The 26,301-nt window shown below is 45.2% G+C and overlaps 2 protein-coding genes across 8 annotated transcripts in view; both read left to right on the top strand.

Annotated features, from left to right (window-relative positions):
* ANKRD17 (ankyrin repeat domain 17) overlaps positions 1–10,592 on the top strand; it is a 68,626-nt gene extending 58,034 nt beyond the window's left edge. For 2 of the 4 annotated variants that reach the window (XM_059469903.1, XM_059469902.1), the window contains exons 23-34: positions 446–541; positions 736–852; positions 1,330–1,540; positions 1,734–2,181; positions 2,267–2,422; positions 2,624–2,773; positions 3,257–4,908; positions 5,851–6,048; positions 6,633–6,881; positions 8,669–8,844; positions 8,935–9,099; positions 9,996–10,592. In XM_059469903.1, coding sequence (XP_059325886.1) covers positions 446–541; positions 736–852; positions 1,330–1,540; positions 1,734–2,181; positions 2,267–2,422; positions 2,624–2,773; positions 3,257–4,908; positions 5,851–6,048; positions 6,633–6,881; positions 8,669–8,844; positions 8,935–9,099; positions 9,996–10,055 — 3,678 coding nt within the window. In that variant the 3' untranslated portion in view covers positions 10,056–10,592. The remainder of the gene's footprint in view (positions 1–445; positions 542–735; positions 853–1,329; positions 1,541–1,733; positions 2,182–2,266; positions 2,423–2,623; positions 2,774–3,256; positions 4,909–5,850; positions 6,049–6,632; positions 6,882–8,668; positions 8,845–8,934; positions 9,100–9,995) is intronic. The other 2 variants (XM_059469905.1, XM_059469904.1) reach the window with 1 other exon arrangement.
* A 603-nt stretch (positions 10,593–11,195) lies between these two features.
* Positions 11,196–16,541, top strand: LOC132072439 (cytochrome c oxidase assembly protein COX18, mitochondrial). Of its 4 annotated transcripts, none has more exons than XM_059470764.1 (6): positions 11,196–11,274; positions 13,647–13,751; positions 13,973–14,136; positions 14,998–15,110; positions 15,433–15,543; positions 16,230–16,541. In XM_059470764.1, the coding sequence occupies exons 3-6, from the start codon at positions 13,992–13,994 to the stop codon at positions 16,410–16,412; spliced, it is 552 nt and encodes a 183-aa protein (XP_059326747.1). In that variant the 5' UTR covers positions 11,196–11,274; positions 13,647–13,751; positions 13,973–13,991; the 3' UTR covers positions 16,413–16,541. The 4 variants fall into 4 exon arrangements, with proteins under 4 accessions (XP_059326747.1, XP_059326744.1, XP_059326745.1 ...); XM_059470761.1 differs by lacking the exon at positions 11,196–11,274 and adding an exon at positions 12,181–12,577 and having other exon boundaries at positions 13,651–13,751; XM_059470762.1 differs by lacking the exon at positions 11,196–11,274 and adding an exon at positions 12,319–12,405.
* The last annotated feature ends 9,760 nt before the right edge of the window (positions 16,542–26,301 follow it).

The following is a 26,301-nucleotide window of genomic DNA, read 5'->3' as shown; positions in this document are numbered from 1 at the left end:
GGTTCCTTAAGCGAGAGAGGGTGAGGACTTTGGTCAAAAAAAGTGCAGTTCAGCCTGATTTGAGTCTACAGATGGCTTCTGTTAGTAAGGGAGTGTAGTTGAGGTTATGCAGTACTGGAAACATTGCAGATGACTGTAGAAGCCTGTAGGTGTTAAGCTGTTAGAGATGGGCATCTGAAAACTGCCCTAAAAAGGCAGAAGTTTTTCAAGTACTTCTGGAGTAAGGGCAGCCTGATGAGAGGTAATTACTTGCCTTCTCTGGTGGCAGAAATGTGCCTCACTAGTTCAGAAGGTGAGAAAGATCTCAGAAAAAGCATTGAGAGTTTCATGTGGTGAGGGGTTGGAAATCAGTCCTTTGCAAGGAGTGCTGGGCTGAAGTGTTTCTCAGTAAGGCAGAGGCAGCTGGTCTGATGGAAAGGGCTGTCCCTTGCACTGTGTTTTGCAGGGCCATGTGAAAGTGGTGCGTTACCTGGTGAAAGAGGTGAACCAGTTCCCCTCAGACTCGGAGTGCATGAGATACATTGCAACCATCACTGATAAGGTAAGCTGGGGGCAAGGAAACACTTGACAAGGAACAGTACTGTGTCTCAGCCTCAGAGACAGTGATGTGACCTCTCTTCAGCTCATTGGCTACCAGCTTTCAGCCACAACACGAATCCCATTGGAATTTCTGGGGAGAAGCAGCAGGAAATGAGAACACTGGCACTTTGTTCTCAATGCACTTTGTCATTTCAGGAGATGCTGAAGAAGTGCCACCTGTGCATGGAGTCAATTGTTCAAGCCAAAGATAGACAGGCTGCAGAGGCCAACAAAAATGCAAGCATTCTTCTAGAGGAACTGGACTTGGAGAAGGCAAGTGCAAAGAGTTGCAGCTGGGAATATTTCTCTCTTAAAATTCCTAATTCATGTTCCTTCATGATGATAAGGTTGGTAAAAGTAGTTATTGGGATACAGGAGTGTGTGTAATGACCATAATTGGAGTGTCCAGAGCTGAGCATCTTGCTGTTCAGGTTATCTTTGGACTTTGTTGTTGTTCAGAGTAATTGGATCAGGAAATGCCAATATAACTATTTCCTCTGTACCAAAAGAAGGATTTCTGAATGTGATTTGTCAAAAAAAATGAATGTGGCATTTTCTAGTCACACTCATATGGATTTTAGGTCTAAACCAAATTTGGTGTCCTAAATATTAAAAAAAATTACTAATTTACTAAAAGCCATGGTACTGTAATAGAAGTAAAACAGAAAAATCAAAGGACATAAAAAGCATTTGGATTTCTTGAAATGCATGGGACATCTTGTAATGCTGTTCCATGTGCTTAACTTGTAGTTAAGGGAAGAAAGCAGGAGACTGGCTCTGGCTGCCAAAAGAGAGAAGAGAAAAGAGAAAAGGAGGAAGAAAAAAGAGGAACAAAGGCGAAAACTAGAAGAAATAGAAGCAAAAAATAAAGAGAATTTCGAACTCCAAGCTGCTCAGGAGAAGGAGAAGTTAAAAGCTGAAGGTGATTACTGCAATTATTCCAAGGAAAGAATGAAATTTGGTATGAGCTGGTATGACATCTGTAATAGATTTATGGATGTCTCATAGTCAAGGGTTTTGTGTGTTTCTTGGAGCTTTGCAAAAAAGTTAGTCCTAAAGTTTTTTGATAGGACAGGTGTGATTTGGAAAGCAAAACACTCAGGTTTCCTCAAACCAGTTAAGTTACTCCTGCTTTTTTTTTCCTCTTATATCAGATGATCCCGAGGTCCCAATGGAGCCTCCCAGTGCTACCACCACCACTACCATAGGTATATCTGCAACCTGGACAACGTTAGCAGGCTCTCATGGGAAGAGGAATAACACCATCACCACCACGAGCTCCAAGAGGAAAAACAGGAAAAACAAAGTAACCCCTGATAATGTTCAGATTATATTTGATGATCAGCTTCCCATATCCTATAGCCAGCCTGAGAAAGTGAATGGGGAATCCAAGAGCAGCAGCACTAGTGAGAGTGGTGACAGTGACAATATGAGGATCTCCAGCTGCAGCGATGAGAGCAGCAATAGCAACAGCAGCCACAAGAGTGACAATCATTCCTCCACAGCTGTCACCAACACACAGAGCAACAAAAAGCAACCGTCGGTGCTCGTCACTTGTCCAAAGGATGAGAGGAAAGCAATGCCTGGCAAGTCATCCATCAAGTGAGTTCCTGTGACCACAGATGCAAAGTGCGAGTCATCCTTTTTTCCTCCCCCACATAATGACAGCATTTAATTCCTTTTGCAGGTTGTCTGAAGTTATTAATGAAGTGACAAGTAATTCCTTGTCTACTTGCACAAAATCAGCTCCTTCTCCCCTTTCTTCTCCAAACGGAAAGCTTACCATTGCTAGTCCTAAACGTGGTCAGAAAAGGGAAGAAGGCTGGAAGGAAGTTGTGAGAAGGTAAGCAAAATAATTCCCCTAATCCCCTTTGGTGCTGTCTTTGTGTGGCCTTCCTTGGAGTTACTGAATGGCCTTCTTAGTGGGTTTGAGCTGCTGCTGCCTAAGTTGAATTAGAAAATACAGTGTTCTTTTGACCACCTTGCCCGCAGCTTTCTGCTATGCAAGTGTTTCCTACTTAATATTGTTTCTGTTTGTGTGTAGATCCAAGAAGGTTTCTGTCCCATCAACTGTGATTTCCAGAGTTATTGGTAGAGGAGGGTGCAACATCAACGCGATCCGTGAGTGCACGGGAGCACACATAGACATTGACAAACAGAAGGATAAAACTGGAGACCGAATCATCACCATAAGGTGGGTGAGCAGGATCCTGCATTGGCTCTGTCTTGTGGGTATTTTCTCCTTTTAGAAAGTTGGTCTGCATAGGAAAATTAAAGGCTTGATCTGGTTGTTCCTTGGAACATCCCTTGAAAGCAGGGGAGAGGAAAGGGGTGGGGAAACAGTACAAGCAGCAGCAGGTACACAAGATGGCTTGTGAGAAAATAAGTGTTGGGATTCTGTGTTTGGGCTTGTTAATACATGGTGAAATATGAAAGAATATTTAGGGAAGCAAATATTTTATCCCTTTGAGCTTTTTGGGATTTGGAGTATTTTAAACCTAATTTCTTGAGTAATTGTCTGCAGCAGGACTGTGCTAGGCTCAGTTTTTGAATAGAGAGTTATTTTCCTGTTTGCGTTAGGGTGATAGAAGACCGGCTGGATCCTGTGTGGGAGGGCTTTGTGTATAATGTGTGTAAATACTTTGGATGCACTTTTCCCTGTCCTTCCTTTCTGTAGGGGTGGCACAGAATCAACCAGACAGGCCACGCAGTTGATCAATGCTCTTATCAAGGATCCAGACAAGGAAATCGATGAACTTATTCCAAAGAACCGTTTGAAAAGCTCAACTGTAAACTCCAAGATAGGGTCCTCGACACCTGCCGCCACTACAGCTGCTAACAGTTCTCTCGTGGGCATCAAAGTGACCACCGTAGCTGCTTCGTCGACATCTCAGACGGCCTCCGCGCTCACCGTGCCTGCAATCTCCTCAGCATCCACTCACAAGGGCATCAAGAACCCCGTGAACAACGTGCGGCCCGGTTTCCAGGTCTCCCTCCCGCTGGCGTATCCTCCTCCGCAGTTTGCACACGCGCTCCTGGCCGCTCAGACGTTCCAGCAGATCCGTCCCCCGCGGCTGCCCATGACGCACTTCGGAGGCACCTTCCCGCCGGCCCAGTCCACGTGGGGCCCGTTCCCTGTCAGGCCGCTGAGCCCCGCCCGCGCGACCAACTCGCCCAAACCTCACATGGTGCCTCGCCACAGCAGCCAGAGCGGCGGCGGCGCTCAGGCCAACGCAGCCAGTTCTTTGACGACGAGCCCCACGGCCACGACGACTTCGGTGGCTTCTACTGTGCCTGGATCTTCGGCGAGCGGCAACCCGAGCTCCCCCTCGGTGAGGAGGCAGCTGTTCGTCACCGTGGTGAAGACATGCAACGCCACCACCACCACCGTGACGACCACGGCGAGCAACACGAGCACGGCGCCCACCAACACCACATATCCGACTCCTACTGCCAAAGAACACTACCCCGCATCCTCCCCCTCATCTCCCTCTCCTCCCGCGCAGCCGGCGGGCGTCTCCAGGAGCAGTCCTCCCGACTGCGCCACGGCCGCCTCTCCCAACAAAGGCGCGCCTCCGTCCGAGCCGGACGCGGGGAGCCCGCCCGCCGTGGATGCGGGCGGCTTGACCGGCAGCAGGCAGCCCAATCCTGGGACCGGCAGCTCCTCCGTGCATCCTGCTCATCAGCAGCCCCCGGGAGCTCCTCTGCCAGAGGCCAGGCCCCCTCTCCAGCAAACTCAGGTTCCCGCACCAGATCCTCGCATGGTCGTGCCTCCGAGTTTAGCGGCGACGAGCTCATCCGCTCCGGCAGTCGGCACGAGTGGCGCTCCCATGACCTACCCCGTGTCCCAGCCAGCCATGGGCTCGGCTCAGCCCGCAGCCAAGATGGAAACCCCAGCCATCAGACCGCCTGTCCACGGCACCGGCAGCGTCCCTAAGAATCCAGCTCCCGTGCAGAACTCCCCCGTCGCAGTCCTCAACGTTAACCACATCAAAAGGCCCCACAGCGTTCCTTCTTCAGTGCAGCTTCCTTCTACCTTAAGTACACAAAGTGCTTCTCAGAATTCGGCCCACGCGGCGAACAAGCCCATGGGGAACAACTTCAGTGCTACCCTGCCTTTCGGGCCCTTTAGTACGTTGTTCGAGAACAGCCCCACGTCTGCTCATGCCTTCTGGGGCGGCTCCGTCGTTTCCTCTCAGACAACACCGGAGTCCATGCTCTCAGCTAAGTCCTCGTTTTTGCCAAATTCAGATCAGTTACATCAGTCTGATACTTCCAAAGCCCCGGGTTTTAGGCCACCGTTACAGAGGCCAGCTCCAAGTCCCTCAGGTAAGCCTCTGGCTTGTGTCCGTTCCATAGTAATACAGTTCCGTTCTTGTGTTGTTTAAGCCAAGCGGAGTTCATTTTAAGTGCCCTGTCAAATCTAGTAACTGTTTGGCAGTTAATGGGCTTGATATAAGAGGGTTTTTGCCATTCCAGTCTGTTCCTCTCCCAATAGCTGAGATGATAAAACACTCTTATTTCCACTCCCCTTCCGTACTAGATAGTGACTGTTCCAGCTTGTGATACCTTGTCCTGAGGCTGCAGAAAAATGTGCAGCATCTTCCAAGTTCTAGGGTGGTAAAAAAGTGAACTTGTAACTTACAGGCGGTGTCTTCTCTTAATTATTAAATTTGATCCAAAAAATGTAATTTCCTTGACTGCCTGCATTTTTTAGTAAGACATTTTGCTTTCTGCCCAAAACAGAAACCAAGAGGTTGTCACAGAACCTGTTATGGAGCTTCCAGAAAGTAGAGATGGTTTGGACCATCTCTGCCTGTTTTTGTAGGAGCACTGAGGTGCTAATAGATTGAGAGATACAGTAGCACTTTATTTCCTATTTTGTGAATATGATGGTGCTTTAATATTTTTACCTTGGTTGCTAGTCAGCATTTTGACTAGGGCCCTGTATGCCCCTAAGATATAGAAGTGTGTAAGTCTGAGATCCCTAAGGTTTTATTTTTCCCTTTCTTCATTGAAGAGGACATGAAGGGAGCAATAATTCTTTTATTTGGGATATCATTCTCAATTTAGGTGTGCAGCACAACTGCCACACACTGAACAGACTTGCGAAGTGTGAAGCTTAATGCTCCAGTTGCCTTTGGAAAATTGTAACACATGCCCCTAAAGACGGGTGGGATAAAAGTTTTCCTTTCTATTTCCATGCTACCAGGGATGTCTTGCTGGAGTGTTGGAGTTGTGGGAGTCACTTGTGCCCATTTTCTCTCATAGGTATTGTCAGTATGGATTCTCCGTATGCTTCTGTAACACCTTCTTCTACACACCTGGGGACCTTTGCCTCGAACCTGTCGGGAGGGCAGATCTATGCGCCCGGGACACCGCTGGGCGGCGCGCCTGCAGCTGCTAATTTCAACAGACAGCATTTTTCCCCTCTTAGTTTATTGCCTCCATGTTCATCAGCATCAAATGGTGAGTTCTGGTCAGCAGGGAGCTGCTGAGAAGCTGCTGTATAAATAAAATTGTCTGGCAGAACTGTATAAGAAGCTCCAGGATAAAATCCTTAGGGCAGGTTCTTGTTCCTCCTCTACCATTGGCCCCAGCAGTTAGGAGATTTTGGACAGAAAACAAATAAGCTGTGGGGTGCTGGCTTATTTAGGGAACGTGTTAATGTGTTTTATTGGCAAAAACAATGACAAACCCCAGGGAACAAATCAAAAAGAAGAAGAAAAAACAAACCCAACAAAGACAGGTTTATGTGGGCTTATTTCAGCTCTGATTCAGAATATAATCCTCAAATCCTCTGTTGCTGATAGGCAGTGATGCTTAGTTAAGGTTTTGTGGTGTGTGTCCTCCAGTGGCTGAGCTACCAGGGCATGATAAGCATTTTATATAAGGGGTGAAATCGTGGTGAATATCTCTGCTCTGGAAATAAAATGATCATGAGGTGGGTGAATGTTGCATTAACCAGCTCCCCTTGTCAGTTGTTGGACACGGAGGGCAGGTTTTTAGGGTCTAGCTGCCATCACTAAGTGCTCCTGTTGCTCTCCTTGCAGAATCTCCTGCTCAGTCTGTGTCCTCTGGAGTACGAGCACCCTCTCCCACCCCTTCAGCAGTGTCCTTGGGATCAGAAAAGCCCAGTAACGTTTCTCAGGACAGAAAAGTTCCTGTTCCCATTGGGACTGAACGGTCTGCACGCATTAGACAAACTGGAACGTCGACTCCTTCTGTAATTGGGAGCAACTTGGCTGCTCCAGTGGGCCACAGTGGGATCTGGTCCTTCGAAGGTATAGGTGGCAGTCAAGGTATGTGGTGTTTATAGGTGCACTTGAGTTGATCACACCATTGTGTTTGTCTTCAGCACAGCAGCGTGCCAAAGTTGGGTGCCTGAAAACACAGAAATGTCCTTTCCAAAGGCTTTGGAACAAGGACTTCTCTTAGCCTTCCTGTCCACTTAATTGTTTTAACAAGGTTTCTGAAGCCCTGGGGCATTCTGAAATGTCCTGGCTAGGAAGATTTGGTACTCCCAAGTAGGAGCAGGAAAAATAAAAACAGGCCTTCCAGGCATGAACACAGTGAGGAACATGGAATTGAGGAAGAGGGGAAATGGAGGTGTCACAAGATAACTGTCTGGAGTTTCTTGTTGATAAAGAGGTTGTTTGTATGGTAGGAGTTAATATTTAATTTGTAGCTAAGGTAGAACTTTTTGTGCTGAGAATGGTGCTTTTATAAAGTGATAAAAATCCACATTTGGGTTTCCTTTATTCTTTTCAGCTGTCCACCTTCTACTAGCACAAGGCTCTTGGCTCTCCTGGAGTCATATAGAATCTAGTATTTTGGATTTTATTAACAATTTCAGTTAGTGGTCTTACAGCTTTTCTTAATAAACCTGTCAGGAGTCTTGGATGCAATTTCTGGGAGACTGATTAACTTCTTCCATATTAATTGCGTGTTTTTTTTTTTTTTTTTTTTTTTTTTTTTTTTTGTGGGAAGTTATATTTTTAATTTCTTTAGGGCTTTTTTGCTTGGGATGGGGGGGTATGAATATTGAGGCTGTGTTGGATTGGACCTCTGGATGTCCTGTCAGCCTCCTGCACAAAATGGGGTTTGCCATGAGTTCTGCCTGTATTGCTCAAGGCTTTATCCAGTCTACTCTGGAAAACCTGCAGGGACTGGAACTGCTCCACTGTTCAGAGCAATCCCTTCTGCTCCTTGACTGAGTCCAGACAGCTGAAGGTTTTAATTGACTGACTGTGCTGGCATTTTTCCCCAAATACAAACTCTTTTTTTACTTCACTGATGGTCTTTTCCCAGATAAAGCTTTAGAAATTCACTAATTATTTGCCTTGTGTAGCTGTGAAAGTTGTCTGTTGTACCTGTCTTGGCTTTTGGGATGCTGCTTTCTTTCTGCTTCGGTCAATGACTTCAACATTTTGATTTTCAGTTCACTTTGGGATTGGCTCTTCTCTACTTGAGTATTGGAGTGCCTCAGAAATGTTTCTGTACCCCTTCTCCAAATAATTTTTTTTAATGTTTTGTTTTGAAAATTGGATTTTTTGAATGTCTGGAGTTTGAACTGTAGCACCCAATACCAAGCTGCCTCTGATGAATTCACAGAATTAGGACATGAGCACATATCTGCAGCTGGTCCTTTCCTGGTTTTGGTTTGCACAGATACTTCTGTGTCCCTTAGAATATGAAGTAATTAATGGAAGAATGGTAGTGAAGTAGAGCAAATAGTCTTCATAGTGTACATACCCTCTCCACAGCACCAAAGGCACGAGGAATTGAGGTTTTTGGAGGATCTGAGGTTTTTGGAGGAGGGAGAGTTAGCCCAAATTCCAGCTTTGCTGTTGAAATGGAGGAAAGTTGCAGGGGCAGCGCTCTGGTTGCAGGTAACTGTCCCAAACTCCTGGCAGCAGCTCAGGGCTCCTGGCCCTGCAGGTGGCACTCCTGGTGCTGTCCATCCGTCCATCTGTCCGTCCATGCACGCCGTGGGCTCCTGCGCTGTGGAGCGGGTGGGGGCTGAGCTCTGCGGGCTGGCAGGGGCAGGGGTGCCGTGGCTAATGCCGTGTCTCTGTGCTGCTGGCAGACAAAGTGGACTGGTGTCACAGCGGCATGGGCAGCCACATGATCCACAGGCCCATGTCCGACCCAGGCGTCTTCTCGCACCAAGCCATGGAGAGAGACAGCGCGGGCATCGTAGCGCCTTCTGGTACATTCCATCAGCCTGTCCCTGCAGGATACATGGACTTCCCAAAAGTCGGGGTAATGACCTCCTTGGCTCCTTTTTATCCTGCTGGCCATGCAGTGGCATTCATTAAAGCATCCTGTGACTGTTCCTTTCCTTCCCCCCAGGGAATGCCTTTTTCTGTGTATGGGAATGCCATAATTCCTCCTGTAGCCCCCATCACAGATGGTACTGGAGGCCCCATCTTTAACGGGCCTCATGCTGCTGACCCATCTTGGAACTCGCTGATAAAGATGGTTTCAAATTCCACAGAAAACAATGGGCCTCAGACGGTAATTGCTCCCCTTTTTTGCACTGTGTATTTCACTCAAAATGTATCATAATTCATGTCTGTGCAGTTAGGCATTTGGGAAGACAAATCTTGGGGCAAAATTTCATAGGAAAAGCCAGTTCATGTGCTGTTAGTTGAGCTTTCCCTTACCGAGAAAGGGATGCAGCAACAGGGCTGCTGCTGGGCTCTGTAGTTGAGGATGTTGTGACTGTGTTAGGAGCCCCCTGAGGAAGGGAGTAAGTAGCTCTTTGCTGCTCTGATCTTGCCTGGCTTGCCTACTGAATATAATTTAGGTAGAGGGATTAATTCCTCTAAACCTCTTGTTCTTACTCAGGAACTAATACCATAATGGAACATCAGTAGCTCTGGTTAGATTATATCCTGTGATTGTGTTTAATTGGACAGTGATCCCTGTTAGTGTTACTAAATAAAGTTGTTTCTGGACTGAATTCGCTTGGGAATGATCCAAGCTGTGGGGAGCACTCCCAGCTCTGCTAGGCCATAGGTGTGAAGGAGAGGGGATTTGGCCACAGTTTAGGTATTGCTCTGAGGTGGCTTCTCGTCCCTGCAAGGTGATTTCTGGTTTCATGAGGAAACTTTGCCCCCCAAAGAAAGCTTTACTGGGTTAGACCTGGGATTCCCCAGAGCTGAAAGTGTTAGGGGAAGGTAAGGTGGGAGGAATCAATTTATTGTTTGTCTGAACTTATAGTCAAGAAGAGTGCACATCCCTTGCTCTGGGTGTGGAGGGATTTGGGAGCTGGGCTGAGCAATCATGTGCTGCATCCCCAGAGCCCTGTTGGTGGTCCTGGCCAGGAGAAGTGTGACCCTGCAGCCCCTGTGAGCTGTGCCCTCCTGGAGCAGCCCAAAGCACGGTGCTAACCTGGGTTTCTCTTGCAGGTGTGGACTGGAACCTGGACACCTCACATGAACAGTGTGCATATGAACCAACTGGGCTGAGTGGGATCAACGTGCTGGCCTTGAGATTCCTTTTTTTGCAGAGGAAACCACAATTGGCAGAAACAGTTTATGTGCTCCCAGATCATTCTACTGATGTGCTTGACTGAAGTGTGTAGGCTTTTTGCAGAAGAACTTACTAACTGACCTTTTTCTGTGAACATTGTGACCGCCCATTCCCCACCATCATATGTTTCAACTTAGTTAGACTTTCTTCTTTCCTTTCCTCCTCTTTTTTTTTTTTTTTTTTGACATAACTTTCTGTTGAAGCTGTTCTTTGGCTGGTTGGTTTTAGTACTGTAAACTGCTTCTGAGCAAACACAGAAATTTAGCAAAATTATGTAAACTTGATCCTGAAGTTTTAGAATGGCAAATAAATGTACAATTGTTTACATAACAAATGGCTAAGCAGAAAGTAAATTTCAATATGTCAGTTATAGAGGCTCTACTTTATGTAGACTTAAATTAATGTGAGATATGTACCTTCATATTCAGAAATCTGGATGTTTCCTTCATACATTAAACTATTAATAAGCATAACTTTTCTACTTGTGTAATTTAAATAAGTGATAAAAAGAGAAACACCCCAGGCATTATCAGAGGGCCTTTTCCAAATGTGTGTTGGATTTTTTTGAGAAAACATACATTCTTTGTTTGACATTTCAGGAGAGCTTCCTTGCTGACGGCTCCAGAGGCAGGTCTCTTCCAGAATCAGGCCCATGTAGGTTTATTTGGAAGAGTCCAAGTGGGAATTCCCATGTTCATTGTTAGGAGCTGTCACCTGTGGGCAGAAGTAGCAGGAGATGAAGGAGGGTGGGTCCTGTGAGGCCGGGCTGGGGAGCAGTAACACAGATCCAGTCAGGATCCCTGTACAGCTCCCTTAGAGAGCACTTAAAGGAGATTTACTGCTCAGATTTAGGAAGTATTATTTGGTTTTATTATGGTTCCTCCTTAGAAAACCAAGCAAACACCTCAGCTGGCCACAGAAACTACTGCCTTTTAACGATTGTGGTGGTATTTGAGGTGTCCCCAAACCTTTGGCATACCCAAGGCTGTATACCTGTCCTTAGGTGCTGCTCTGAATAAAAGCAAGTTCCTTTTTCCAGCAGTCTGATCTCCTTAAATACATCCTGTGAAGATCTGGTGCTAGCAAAATCGATCCCAGAGTGAGGAACTGCTCAGAAAAAGGTTTGAAACTCCATCTCACACCTTATCAGTGTGGGTGAGTGCCCTTCCTCTGTGCTGCTACAGTCATTTGCTGCAGGCTTTAGTGCTGTTTAGGGTTACTAATTATTAATCCTACTGGGAAATAGTGCTCAGTATTTATTAGCACCATGAATTCCAGAGTATTTTGTTGACCTGAGAGTTACATCCATGCCTGGAGCAGTAACAGGCCTGATGCCACCACTGTGGCAGTGGGCTGGGCACGGGAGATCCTGGGTGGGTGGAATTGGACCATTTTTATTCTCAGATAGTTTTGGGTTTTTTTCCCCCACAGTGTAATGCTTTTTGTTTGTCCAGTAAACCAAGCAATGCGCTCTTCTGGGAGCGGGCAGGTGCTGTTTATTTGGGGAAAGGGAGCAGAACCAGGGTTAGAACAGGAAGAGAACACAGTGCAGTGCATGGTCTAAGGGATGTTTTGACCTCTCCTTGCCACAGAAAGGGGTAAGAAGACAGGTCAGAACCTGGCTGGGAAGGAAGGAGAACATTCCTCGTGTGGAATGATGAAGTGTTTGGTTATGATTAATTACTGTAGAATATAATCTTCAGGCTGAGAGGGTTGGGACTGTTCAGCCTGCAGAAGGGAAGGCTGTGTGAACTCCTCACCGCAGCATGGCATGTATCTGAAGTGGCCCAAGAGGGACTCCTGTCAGGAACTGCAGTGATACGCCCACAAGTAACGGGTACAGTGGAAAAAGGGGAAATTTAGGCTAGCTATTGGGAGGAAGTATTTACTGGAAGAGGGGTGAGACAGTGGCCCAACCCCGGCAGGGCTCAAAGCCGGTTTGGACAACACTGCCAGTCCTACGGTGTGATCCCTGGGGATGCCCGATGCAGGAACCACTCCGTCGTTCCTTTCCAAGTCAGCACACACACAGTGATGTGGCGGGAGGTGTCCCGGCCCGGGGCAGCCGGGTTCCGACCCAGCGCAGGGCACGCCGTGAGACGCCGCCCTCCCCGTGCCCTCAGCCGCCATGGGGCGGGGCCGCGCGTGCGCCGCATCGGAGGGGGCGGAGCCAGTCGGCATGTGGCGGCTCGTGCGGACGGGCGCGCGGGCCCCGCCGGCCGTGGCGGCTCTGGCGGCAGCGGGAGCGGGGCCGGGGCCGGGCGGGCACGGCGGCACCGAGGGCTGGTACGAGTGGGCGGCAGGGTCCCCGCCCGTGCACTGGGCCGAGGGCGGGCTGGCGGCGCTGCAGGAGGCCACCGGGCTGCCCTGCTGGGCCGCCATCGCCGGCGGGGCCGCCTTGCTGCGCACCGCCGTGACCCTACCGCTGGCCGCGCAGCAGGGGCGGCTGCTGGCTAAGGTGCGAGCGCTGAGGGGCTCTGAGGGAAGGACCGGTGGAGGGGCTGAGGGGGCCGCGGAATAAACATCGCAATTCCTTTATTGCAGCGGGTTTGGGGGCGTTTTTTTGGTTGTAGAAGTGAGCGTGTGTTGCACTCGTGTAATACGGTCTCTTATGCTGTGGGTGGTGACTTTGTTCACTGCCGAGTTGTGTCCTCATGGCCTTTAATTTATTACTCTTCATTTTGTTTATATATATATACAGTTTACATATTTTGTCATGTGTAACACAATATATTTGTAAATAATACATTCTATTATATTGTAGTGGTTTTGGTTTGTTAATTTAAGATTTTTCTTAAGCATATATGTATTTTCTATTAAATATTTATATTTGTATATTATTATTAGTTTTTATAATTGTCCGTTTGTTTTTTTTTTTTTAATATTGAAGTGCTATTACAGCTGAGTCTTCTTAAGTGGAGTAGCTGATTACAAGTCCTGAATGCAGGCAAAAAGATGCTTGCTAAGAATTGCCCTGGTTTCAGCTGTAATAGAAATCACTTTTTTCTTTAAAAAGTACAAAATCTAAAAAGATTAAAATTCTGTATTCATTTCATGTAGTAGTAAGAGAGTATTTTTGATTGTTTCTGCAATTACTTGTCACTGTTACCTTTGCGTAGTTATTTTGTTTAAAGATGAAAGGTGTTCACTGATGTTGAGTGAGGCGTTAACAAGATGCCTTGTCCCTCACAGGGGTTTCCTACCCCTACAGGTGTTAACTTACAGTGGTAATGAATACGTTTGATGCCTGTGCTGGTATTAAACCATAGAAGAGTAATAATTATTATAATACCCATCGAGGTATTGAATTTTACAGTGGCAATGTGTATGAATTACTGTACATTATTAATACGTATTAATTCCTGTACAGAAATTAAATTTTACAGTGATAATTAATAAGTGTAATACTTGTTCAGGTGTTGAGTTACCAGGGATAACTAACAACGGAGGGAGGGAGGGAGGGAGGGAGGGAGGGAGGGAGGAAGTGTTACCTGCCATTGTGCCCAACCAGTTCTCCTTTTCTTTAGCTAGCTGGAAAACCTGCAGCCCGAGATTAAGGAGCTTGCCCAGCACCTTCGCTATGAAGTTTCAGTGCGTGGAAAGCAGCTGGGCTGGTCTGAAAAGGTGGCCAGGTACGAGGGGGATTGCCCACACCTCCTGAATCCGTTCTGGAGTGGGGTGTGCAGGAAGGAAGATGCCACAAACAGCGCTTTGGCAGCAAGGTTCTGCCACGGCCCACAGCTTAGATTTTCTTTCCCCGCCTGTGGTTTACTTATTTATTTATTTATTTATTCTGTTACCTTTCAGATTTTGTCCATGTCAAAGCTCTGACTTGTGATTTCCTCTCCTAAAGGTCCCACTTTGCCCGGAACATGCGGAGGATTGTCACGGAGCTGTACATCCGGGACAACTGCCACCCCTTCAAGGCCACGCTGCTGCCATGGGTGCAGGTGCCCATGTGGGTGTGCGTGTCCCTGGCTCTGCGCAACTGCAGCGTTGGTGCGCTGGGCTCTGAAGGTGGGCAAGTGCACTTGTGGAGGTCAGAAAAAGGGTCCTGTCCCACAAACAGGTGCTGCACCTGGACACAAATCTTCTCTCACTGTCACCTCTTATCCACTTGCTGCCTTCACAGGCACCTTGTTGGTTAAAGGGCACAATGTCCCAAGCTTGGTGTACAAGCTGATATAAAAATCAGTCAGCTACTCAGGTTTTAAACCTAATATATAATAAATAATAAACCTTGTAATATAATAAACCTTAATTAATTAATATAAATAATAAGTAATATTTGAAATGAGTTCTAAACTCAATGTAGTCTGACAGTCCTGTTTAGCAAATCATATTACATGTGCCACACCACACTCACTGTTAATCTGTATTTTTTCTCTTTCCATTCTCTTTCCATGTGAAATACTGTAGACAAGGTGAATGTGTGAGGGTCTTTTAAATTTAAAAAAAAACAACTGATTTTTTAGACAAGAGTTTATACTTTGTTTTTTTAAGCAAAGATGGCTAGTTATACAGCTACTAAGAAGAATATAGTTTTCTCAAAATCAGGAAATAAACACTGTAGGTTACTGCATTCCTATTTTCCTCACTGACTTGTAAAATATTTGAGATTGAAGTATTTTTTATTGCAGATTTTCCTGTCTGTGGCTGTCATGAGCTGAGCCAGGTCTCAGCTTCTATCTCTCACTTTTCTTACTTATATTGGTAGCAGAGTGTTAAACCGAAGATTTTGGCTTTAATTGTACTTACCATGTGGATAAAACATACCTAGAAACTTTGGTCTCTGATTTAACATATGGTACAGTTCTGGCTCACTTGAGACAGCAAATTATACTGAATTTTGTATTTTCTTCAATTTTTTCCCTGTAGTGCAAGAACAGTTTTCCTCAGGAGGAGCACTGTGGTTCACAGACCTCACAGCACCTGATTCCACGTGGATTTTGCCAGTGTCCCTGGGGCTGGTGAATTTGCTGGTGGTGGAGGTATGTTGGTGGGATAAACCAGCAGCAGTGACTGCAGAGGGCTAACACGTGAAGGTGGCTGCAGATTGTCACTGCTTCAAATGCACTGGGCAGAAGTGAAACACAATCTCTTTGCTCTGTATATTTTAATGTGTTAGGTGTTTTTGTTCAGAGGCCTTCAGGTCGGATGGGACATGTCTCAGATCTACTTGAACTTCAGTAATATTTAGTCTTGACTGCAGTTTCTTTAGGATGCTGCTTTAATGAGATTTCTGGGTGTTAATCTTGAGTACAGCCGTTTCGAAAAGAGTTTGTTTGTAACTGTGAGTTTCTGCCCTTTCAGATCTTTGCTTCCCAAACAAAAATGCCAGTTTCACGGATCCAGAGGCTTGTCACCAACTTCTTCCGTGCGGTGTCCGTGGTGATGATCCCTATTGCTGCCACAGTGCCCTCTGTAAGTACCCAGGTGACCTCTGGGATGGCACCTGTGCCTGGGCTGTTCTGGTGCTTCGAGGACAGCCCGAAGGCCTCATGTGTTTCTTGTCTCTACTGCTGTGTGCTTAAGAAAAGTCACATGTTCTGTCTACGTGTATGCTTAAATCTCGTTGCCTTTGGGATGTTTTTGTTCAAGGAGGAAGACTTTGCAAACTTGAAGGGTGTTAATGTCCTCCATGTAGCCTGAAAAAAGGAGAGGAAAGCTTTGTGTAAAGACACACAGACGAATGTTTGTTCACTGGAAACCAGTGTAGTTCTTAAATTAGGAAATTTTCCACATCTTCCTTTCTTCAAACACTTCTCATTTTTACCAGGTTTTGTACTGCAGAGTGTTCTTAGTAAAAATAAAGTGTCTGGTTGTTTGGCTCAATTATAGTTTTAAATACAGAAGTTGAAGCAAGCTTAATATGAATTAAGAGCTGTCAAGCCTCAGTGTAGATGGCACTTTTCCCCAGAGGAGTTCAGAGACAGACAGTTACATTTCACATGGAAGCCATTATTGCAGATGAGAGCAGGAGGAGTGGTTTAGGTGAGTTGTTTTCATCAATCCCTGGGAATAACCCAGAGCTGTGGTTCAGGAGGAGCTGCCTGAGGCTGGTGCTTTACTTGCCTCCAGGGAGCTGACGTGTGCTTGTGTTGTTGCAGTCCATGGCGCTGTACTGGCTGTCCTCGAGCCTGCTGGGGCTGTCCCACAACCTCCTGCTGCGCTCTCCCGCCTTCCGCCGCCTGTGCCGCATCCCCAGGACCCCGTCCCACTCGGACACGCCCTACAGGGACATGCTGGCTGCCTTGGCCTCCAAGTACAGCTTCAGGAAACAGCACCTCTGAGCTCCAGGAGGAGCTGCCTCAGCAGTGAAGTCATGCTGTTCTAGTCAGATGTACTTATTTGCTGTATATTTATTTTCCCAATAAAATGCTGGCTGGCCACGAGGAAGGATTGGTCAGCAAAAATGTGTCTTTACTGGGAAGCTTTGTTTCAAGGGGGTCCTTTTGCTGCTGCAGTAGTCCAGAAATCCAGGTTGGTCTCCTGAATTATCGTAAGAAATTGGCCAGGTGAGTGTTAAATAAAGCTGCGACTTGTATACAGCACCTCTCTTTTATTCTTAAGTCCTAAAGGTGAAAAGGTTTGGGGTTGTTTTTTTTTTGTTAAAATAAGCATTAATTAATTATTTACCTTAACTTTTTTAAAGATTCCAAGCTACTACTGTGATGTAAACTGACAAAAATTCAGAAGCAGAAATTTTTAATGCAGACTTGTAAACATTTACTTGAGTTGCTGTGATAATCTAGTGGAACTTTACAGATAGGGCTGACTAAAATCAGCAGTTTAGAAGAAAAAGTGCAGATGTCATTGGACTCACAACACTGCACTTTACCTGTAAGGATGTTTCACTGAGGTCTTCCACTGTTTTCACTGTTAGGAGTCTCAGAACATCAGTGATAATTGTGTATGAATGCTGCCAGGATGTTTTATACCAAAAAATACTCCCCAAAACAGGTGTGAAACGGATGGCAAAGCAGCCAAAAGCATCTCATCTAATGGTGTCTAACAATTCAAAACCCACAGGTAAGGAGATGAGAAGGTATGTGATAAAGCCCTTTCCTGGTCTGCATTACAGGTAAGATAATGTTCTAGACTTTTAAAGGGTCTTTGAGGTTTCTCTGAATGAATATTGTCATTTTGCCTCATCTGAAGGTGTTGGGAAAAGACTATGGAAAGGGGAGTGAGTTTTTGTCTGGGAAGCTGGTGGTAGGGGGAGCTGGTGCTCCATGCAGTGCAAAGGAAAGTCAGCTCTCCTTCCTCAGCAGTCTCACTTGAGAGGGGCTCACATTCCCAGCCTGGGAACAGGGCAGGCTGGCAACAGCTATGTCTTGTGTGCAGTAAAAAAATAAAATTATATTTTTTGGGAAGCATAAAGAGGGCTGTGAAACTGGTCACTGAAAAAAATGACTCGCAGCTCTGTCAGGACCCCATGTGTTCAATGCAGGAAATGTTCAAATGCTGGCCTTGTTAGGTTTGCAGTTCTCCATTTATGTTTGTTTTACACCATTTTAACCTTATAAAATTACACCCAAGACCTACCACTGCGAGATAAAAGAGAATAAGGTTTCTCCAGTGAGTGGATTTGGTGGAGGATTTATCACAGCATTATTTTAGTCTGGAAGAGGGTTGTTGGAACACTGCATGGACTTAAAAGGGAGCCTAAGCTTAAGAAACTGAAGCAGGCAAGTCCAAGTTCCCTGAATGGGTTCTCTTCAGAAGTGCTGAAATATCCTGGCTGGGTGATACTTTTCATCCTCTGTCCTGAAGATGCAGTGTGAACTTGGAGAACTTGATGCTTGTTTGTGGTTGTGCCCTGCAAAAAGACATTGTTTACACAAAAGCTTACCTCTGTTCCCAGCCATAGTAATGACTCTGTTCCAATACATTGTCTGGCCTAAAATCCTTGTCTCAGTGTTAGATGCTCTTCCTAGGAAATAGGATTGGAGATTTGCTGTTTGCCTTTTTATGGTAATGCAGTTTTTCTGTTGTCAGTCCATGTCGATGAGACAAAGATGGAGCAACGATACGTACGATGGTGTGTGTCAGGTCAAATGAGTGCTCCTTGACTGTGGAAGGGCTAAGGGAGGTTTCTGGAGAAGAAGTCAGAAAAACCTGTCGCTGTGTTCTCTCACAAACCCAGCTGAAGTGTCTTAAAAAAGCCTGTACAATATTCTTTGTGAATGACCCTTTATTATTTAAGTAATGTGGTTTATAGCTCTGTGTCTCCACCTCTCCTGTTTGCTTCCTGTTCTGGCTTTGCTGAAAACAAAGAGATTGTAGGCAAATGAGCAAAACCCAGTAGTGATAAAATAATTGTGGTTTTAGAAAGGAGGGCAGTTTCCTTCCTAGCTCCGCTCTGATTATTAGCCTGAAACACTGTAGGTGAGATGAGCTGGCTGCTGTCCCATTGAGGAATGAGGTATCAGTATGATCCAACACCTTTTACAGGCTGGTGGAGGGGTTGCTGCTGTCTGCCGGAGAATTTGACACCTTGCCAGTCCACCTGGTGGTTCTTTGGCGTTGTTTTAGTGGGGAATCCAAACTCCTCATCCAAAGCTCAGTTACTAGGATGGATTCCTTGAAGTGCAAGAATTTTTTTTCCTGGACTGAGTGTCATTTTTGGCACGGTTCCATGGTTTCTGGAAAGTAAAAATCTTTAAAGTACTGTTGAGTGCATTGCTGTACACACGGGGGTGCTCCTGTTCCTATCAGCTGCAGGGCTGCTGGGTTCTGACATCCAGGACAGGCAGGCAAGCATTGCACTAAAACTTTTTTCCTCCTCTCTCATCTTGGTGCTGTTTCAGAGCTTAATCAGGCTGTCCTTCACAGTGTACGCTGCTTTTCCACCTCACTGCTGTGCCCCTTTGAAGTAACCCAGTGCTCAACACTGCTGAGTTGAAAATAAAGGGAAGAACTCCTTGCTGCTCCCTCTTTGTGGCTGAGGATGCCCAAGGAAAGCAGGCAGATGTCTGGAGCAATCTGGTTGTCTTTGCAAAGCCCCCCAAAGTTTGTGCAGCCGTGTGGCCAGCTGCCAGCGGGATCCCTTTTTCACTTGGTGTTATTAACCTACTTATATTTAATTAATCTAATGCTTTCTAATGGTAAATAAGGTATTCTCCATTCCTTTGAAGCTCAGCGTAGTGCTAAAAAGCAACAGCAGCTGCTGCTTTCCTGAGTGAGGTGTTCTGTTTTCTGAGTTTCAGGGATCACAGAAAAATTCAGAATGAGGGATTAGTGCTTCACATCAATGGCACCTCGATGATTTTGATCCCTTTTTGCTGCACAAAACTGTAGTGTTACGGGCTTTGGGTTTGGGTAGGGATGTTTGAAGAAGCCTGTGTAAATTAGGTTCATCATTAAGGTGAGTGCACACATCCCTATGTTCCTTTATTTAAGGAGTTGAAGTCTGTGGATTCATTTGTCAAGGTACCTATTCATAATTTGATTGTCTTAATTAACTTTGCAGTTGGAGTAATAGTAAGTAACTTTTTTTAGCCTATTTTACTTAATATAATCCCTTGCTTTTGTTTGAAAGTGGAAGAGACCACTACTGACTTATTTGTAGGGACTGGGCTTCTGGAAGAAATCTTCCAGCTCCCATACTCAAACTCTCATGAAAATAAGGGGGATTGTGCTGTGTGCTCTGAGGCTTAATATTACCTGGCCTTTTCAGGCCTGGAGAGAGGTAGGGAGGCCATTTCCCTGTGCCAAGTACCCTGCCTTCCTTCCTGCAGGGCAGTCACACTCCTGTGTTCACACTTGAGCAGTAGAAAGGTGGTTTTGGTATTTGCTGCTGAGAACAGCAGAGAATTTGGGATGCTGCCACAAGATTGACTTTGGCTTTAGGAGTCCAAGGCTCAAATGTGTGAAATGGAGGGGACAGAGAGGTTGGAAAGCCACTTGGAATATCAGTGGCTACCACACAGGCAGTAATGGGAAGAATGTTAATTGGAAACAAATGCCAGCCTTCAACATCATCCACTCCTGAGGAGAAGGGCCCTGTGGATTCAGGAGTTTGGGGCTGAGTGTGTTTATCTGGAGTGTTCTGGGGAGCTGTTGGTCAGGGGTGTGCGGTTGTTCCAGAGAGGGTGGAATGCCAGCCCCTGGTGAGTGATGAATCCTTGCAAGCACAAGAGAAGAAGAAGGTCTGTGGATTGTAGTTACAGTGTGCTCTTGGCAGGCAAGTAAAGCAAGCCAGGAAGTGCTTTTCCACTCTGGTCTTTTAAGACTACCTGAGATGGGCCAGGAATCTTCAGGCAGGGACATGGTAAGTTTAGAAATACTTAAATTTGAGCAGGACAGATCATCTGCTTGGCTTTAGGGCTGTGTTGGATTCCCATTTGTCCTTGTGCGTGCTTTTCACTTGGGAATGTGTGTAGGAAAATGGTGAACTGTGAACCTTATCTGACAGGATAGCATTTAAAATACAGATTTCCTGGAAGTTTTGAAAGGCTGGATTTGATTTGAGAGGTCTGTTGGAGGTACCAGAACACTCAAGTGCAGTGGTTTTCTTTCAGCACTTGAATTTGAACAGAAAACTGACCTCTCTCCTGCTGACAGAGGTTTATCAGGCATACCTCAGAGCTGGGGGAGCTGCTGCAGACAGAGAGCACATTCTTCTGGATGAATTCCTGACCTTGAGCCCTCTCTGTCTAGAAAATAAATGATAAAATCTTCTACTGGGGGAAATCGGTTGCTAAGAAATGTAGCTAATAAAATATAAATAGTGGTGGTACTCTCTAGGCATGTTATTTCTGCTTTGAGGAAGAACTGGAGATTGAAAGTTGGCAGACAGCAACTTTCTGGAGGTTTCATATCAATGTAGCCTAAACCTTGTGAGTACAACTAAAGGGATTTTAGTTTAGGTTTAGTTTAGAACCCAAGTTCTTTGTGCGTTTTGTTAAAATCTAGCTCATATAATGAGAAAAGGTTTTTGGTTTTTTTTTATTTTGAAGGGTCTGTAAAGAGGTACTTGATACTCACTCAGCAGTTTGGAAATATTTCTGTTTCTTGTTTTTAGGACTTCCTTTAATGCATCGCCAGAGTTACAGTTGAGCACTAGGTCCTTATTAACTTTTGTAAGTGGAGAAGGTGCAGCTTTGTCAGAAGAGAAATGGAGAGGGACTGCAAGTGGGTCCATGGATTCCCAGGTGGGGCCATTTGCCTGGAGTCCCTGGTTTTCCTCTGTAATTGCTGTGCAGTCCATGGTTTTTATATCATTACTGCCTAAGTGCTTGCTCCAGAGTGCAACCAACAATTCTGTTGTATTTTACAAAGTAAACAAGTGCAGATTAATTTGCTAATAAAACTTTTGCTAGTCTTGCATTTTTCCACTTTATACGCTCTCTCTGGAAGGCTGAGAGATAAGCTTTGTTTGGAGATATTTAAAGTCATGATTTCAGCAATAAGTCCCCAGAGACTGACTTATGTACATGACAACAATCTTTAAAAAATTATATGGTGACCTTTTCCCCTTCAGATGCAGATTGTTTCGAGTGAAGTGATGGTAGAAGTTGAGAAAGAGGAGAAGCGGAGATGTTTTGAGCTGCTTTAAGGCAGCATAACTGTACCCTGAGAGCTGCTCCTGCAGGTAACTGCAGGCTGTGTTTGGTTGTTTCCCAGTGTTTCCCGTTGCTGCTGCAGTGTGGCAGTGTTGCCATGGCATGACAGAGTGGAGCAGAGTGCAGCTGACAGACCATGAGGGCTTGGAGCTGCAGCGTGTGTGCTTTTCCAGGGCTGCCAGCTCCCCCAGGACTGCCTCCAAGATAAGAATAGTCTGGCTCGGCTCTGGGTCTAGATCGTGGTGGTTGCTGCCACAAGCTGTTTGCTCTTGTGGCAATGCAGAATTTGGATTGAAGATGCTGGTGGAAAATCAGACTGAAATCTGGGAGGTGCTGCACTGCAGAAGTGAGGCCTTGATTACTAAGCAGGTTCTAAAAACCCTAAAGATAGGAAATACTGAATACAGGGAAAAGTAACTCCACTACTCTGGCCAAATGAAATCTGTCTGGTGCTTTAGCCTTTTATAATATTTCTCCCCAGGTTCTGTCAGGTGAGAGGATGTTCTAAGGCTGTTAAATTATGCAAAACACAGATTTGTGGTTCAGGGCTGAGCTGAGGAGCTGTCATGTTCCTGTGCTGTCAGCATCTGTGGATTTGGGTTGTGTTTCTGTCTCCTCATTGCTCTTTGGATGAGCATCACTGGGACTTGTTGTAGGCCAAAATTTTTCCAAGTTTTGGCCAAGTGTGTTATTTTTATGCTTCATTTGAGTGAATCCATCTAAGATTCCCTTTGAGAGAGTCTGATGTCTCAAACCTGCTGCTGCCAGCAGGAGTTATGTGACTAATTTCAGTGGAATAAAGATTTCTTTCTTTTCTCCGTTTCCTTCCTCCTGAGAGTAGAATGATACAAAGATTGTTTCTTTTTTACCCCTTTGCTTGTGCCATGATTTGGACACATGAGCGGACAAGGAACATGTCTCCTTTTTTATCTGTAACATGACTGCCAAAAATACTGAAATGATTTAGCAACCAACACTTGTTTCTCTCCATGGTGTATGGGTTATGGCTGAGCATTCCAGCATGCGTAGTAGGATCCTTTCTGACTGTTTCCATCTAAATATTTCTGGTTTATGGAAGGAAGCTGAGCAAATAAACTGCTCCTCATCATAGGTCTCTCCAAGTTTAAAATATCTTTCAAATTGCAAAAGAAAAGCTCAGAGGAGGTCAACTGTGTGAACTCTGTCTGAAGTTTATCGCTGATTAAACGCCCTCAGCTTATTTTATGTAGACTTCTTGCTTTTTTTTGGGAGCAAGCCTAATTACTATTCCAAGCTTGCAGCCTCTGTTGCCTTTTATTACTAAAATTTGATGCTGGAATGCTGAATATCTTTGTAAACCCAAGGATATTCCACCCCAAAGGCTTGATTCTCAAGCCATAAAGGCTTTGTGTAGGGAAATATAAACAAAACTGATGAAGGAATTTGGAAATGCGGGTTTTGTGTATGGGTTTTGTGCTCCTTCACACCCTGAGGACAGCCAAAAGGCAGGTTTTTCTGTTGCATGTCATAGGAGCTCACTGAGCCCTGGAAACAACAGGACCTGACTCCTAAGAGCTGTTTTCTTGCCTGAAGAAGACATTTTTGCTCTAAGGAATTCACTCAGGGAACCTCATTAGTGTTACATGTGGCATGAATTCACCTCCAGAGACATGTAACCATCACCCTGGATCAGTGCATCTGGATGGTGGCAAGATTCTTCTTTAATCACCAGCTACAGCTTGGTTTCTATAGAGTTATACTTTTTTTTATTTAAAGACTACATGTGTGTCTGTATGCAGACACAGAGAGGGTGTGTGACCTAGGGATGTACATTTATTTGCCATTTATTTCCTCATGCCTGTGGCTGTGTGTCACAGAGCACTGTGAAATGGCCACAGACAGTTGCAGTGCTGGCAGCTGTGCCTCAGTGCACAGGGTGGGTAATGGATGCTCAGAGGGTTGGGGATTGCATGAGGCTCTTGAATGGGCTGTGGGAGATGGAGTTGGAATGAGACCCCCCCTGTTGGGGTTCTAGGATGGCTGTCCTAGTGCTCTCTGCCTTCCTTGAGGAGCCGTAGGTTGTTTAGCAGCCATCTGGCCTTCAGGCATTGCATTCCTTGCCTTAAACTGCTCCCATCAGCTTCAGCTTCATCTTCTAGGAGGAGTCAGTGTGGTGTGGTTTTACTGTCTGGGTGCTGGCAGCTGCTCCTCACGAGCTTGTTGGGCTCCTTTAGACCCAAACAGGAAACACTGACTTGCCATTTGGAGTTTTCTTTGTGCTGCTCATAGAAAAGTCCAGTGCACTCTCGGCTAAATGTTTCATTTGCTGTGGGAATTTCTTTGGCTAATGCAGTTTTTAAGACCTGTTGGTTCATTCAGAGGTTGAGGAACATTTATGTAAGAGAGTCCTCAATAACATTCCTTAAACTTGGCAAGTTGAAAAAGCACAGCACCAATTTTTTCTTCTCTTTGGAGTATTAAATTTTTTGCATGGATCCTCTTAATTTCCAAAGAGTTAAACTGCTTTAAAAGTGTGGATACAGCATCATGTAAAGGTAGAGACAGGCAGTATGGATTAGTTCCCATTGACGGCCCTGTCTCCCTATTAATGAGGGTTATCCCAAACCCCAGCACACTCGGTTTTCAGGTAGACAGAGGTAACATTTGGCTGAGCTTCCATACTCCACCTTTCTGCTCTTAGGATTTTTCAGGCATCCAGACATGGTGGAGATGGCGGGTGTGAGGGAAGGCTCTGTGTTCTCTGTGTGTAGCTATTTCTCTTCACTGAAAATTCCACAGTAATTTGGTGTTTTCTGTCTTACTTGCTCAGCAAATAAATTCTCAAAGGCATTTATCTTCTCTCAAGCCCATAAAAACCCCCTCACTTTTTGGTGAATTCCACATTAAAACATCAGGTTAGGAAACATTTGTACTGATTTCTTTCCCTAAAAAGGTAGACAGACTCTTGCCAGATCCAGCAAGGTAGGTTGGGGACTGATTTTCCTGGGCTGCCTCATGTCAGTTCAAGCAATAGGAAAATGAAATATCTCTCCAGAGAGGTGTTGCTTTTGTTTTTTACATTAAATGTGCTTTCTTGCCCTTTCATATGCAATTATTTGGTTGTGTGGGCACGAAATTCATGTTGTGATTATGTAAAGCTGAAGGAGGAGGAAAATCAGGGCCACTGCTGAGACACAGGGGGAGATCCCTGGCTGATTCCTGTGATTTCAGGTATCATAGAAACACTTGAAGGAAATCTGCCCTTAACTTTATTTGCCTCCTCGCCATTTCCTTTGGGTCAGAATGATACTGATTGTTTTATCACCCTGTTTTATTGACAGATCCTGTGGTCTGCAAATATTAACCCTGGCTTAACAACAAAAGTGTGTTTTATTGTGGATTGATAGAGATGTGTCAAAACTGTCTTGTTAGGAGAGGTTTCCTGAACCATGATGGGACATTACTCTGTAGAGGGATAGCTGACATGGCAAGAACCAGGGTGAACAATTATGTGTCTGTCTGTGGGCTCTCCTGGAGATGTCATCTGGGCAAGTGAGGCAAATGACACAAGAAAGGGAATTTGAATATGGAAAATTTTAAAAAATGAATTGGTGACATGCCTGCATTGAAGAGAATAGTTCTGGAGTAACATTCAAAATGACTGTGTGGCAGCTCTGTCACTCCACTGCTTCTTTTCAGGACTAGTACTTTTTACTCAGGATTTTTATGATTATGAGAAATTAGGATCCACTTGTTGGGTACCAGAGTGACATCACAACATTACCACTGCTCCAAACTGAGAGGCAATGATGCATGTTTGAAATAGCCAGAAAATAGCCAGTTCTGTCCCTTATCCCAGGAAAGTTACCTGCTAAAGCTGCTATACTTTGCAGGTTTTTTGGGGGAAAAAAAAAAGACAGTGGATGTGATAATTTCATGTGAGAGAAACCCCAGGTGATGACAAAAAGTTGTTTTGTAAAGTCCTGAAAGAAACTATTTTGACCTTGAAACGTGCTCAGCCTTTTTTGTCGTGCCGCAGTCCTTGCAGTTATACCTGTGGTGAATTAATCTCTTTGTTAGCTACGTCTGAGTGCGCAGGAAAATTGATCCCTCAGCTGGGCGAGCATTCCAACATTGTTTTTGTGCAAAGAGATGTCACCGTTTTTAATAGCACATCCTGGGAGGGTGGCTAAAGCTTCTCACTGCTGAGAGGGACATGGCTGGGCTTTAAATGAAGGTTGGAAACACTGGCATAGTAAGTATGTTCTAGTGCCTAAACACATACACGTGTACACACACACTTGTGTCTCTGTCTTTTACATGTGTGAGCCTTAAGAAAATCTGCAGTTTTGCTGCTGATCTAGTAGCTGATTTTCTGTCTGTAACAGGAAAAACATGTGATTTTTAACTGTATAGGTGTGGAAACTCATCTCTCGAATCAGAACTGCAGGGGAAAACTGCTATTATAAAGAAAGGTAAATGGCAGCTACAAAATACTTCATACATTTATCCTTTTTTTTCATTCTAAAATTTTGGTAATTTTGATAATTGCTCTCAAGCCTTTTCTAAGTGCTTTTTTGTAATGACTTTCAAGTGGTTTCTCAGATTTGTTTTCAATATGTTTGTCTTGTAA

The sequence above is a fragment of the Ammospiza nelsoni genome, chromosome 4 (assembly GCF_027579445.1).
Source record: "Ammospiza nelsoni isolate bAmmNel1 chromosome 4, bAmmNel1.pri, whole genome shotgun sequence".
In the NCBI taxonomy this organism is placed as follows: domain Eukaryota; kingdom Metazoa; phylum Chordata; class Aves; order Passeriformes; family Passerellidae; genus Ammospiza; species Ammospiza nelsoni.
This window is presented reverse-complemented; position numbering and strand designations above follow the sequence as displayed.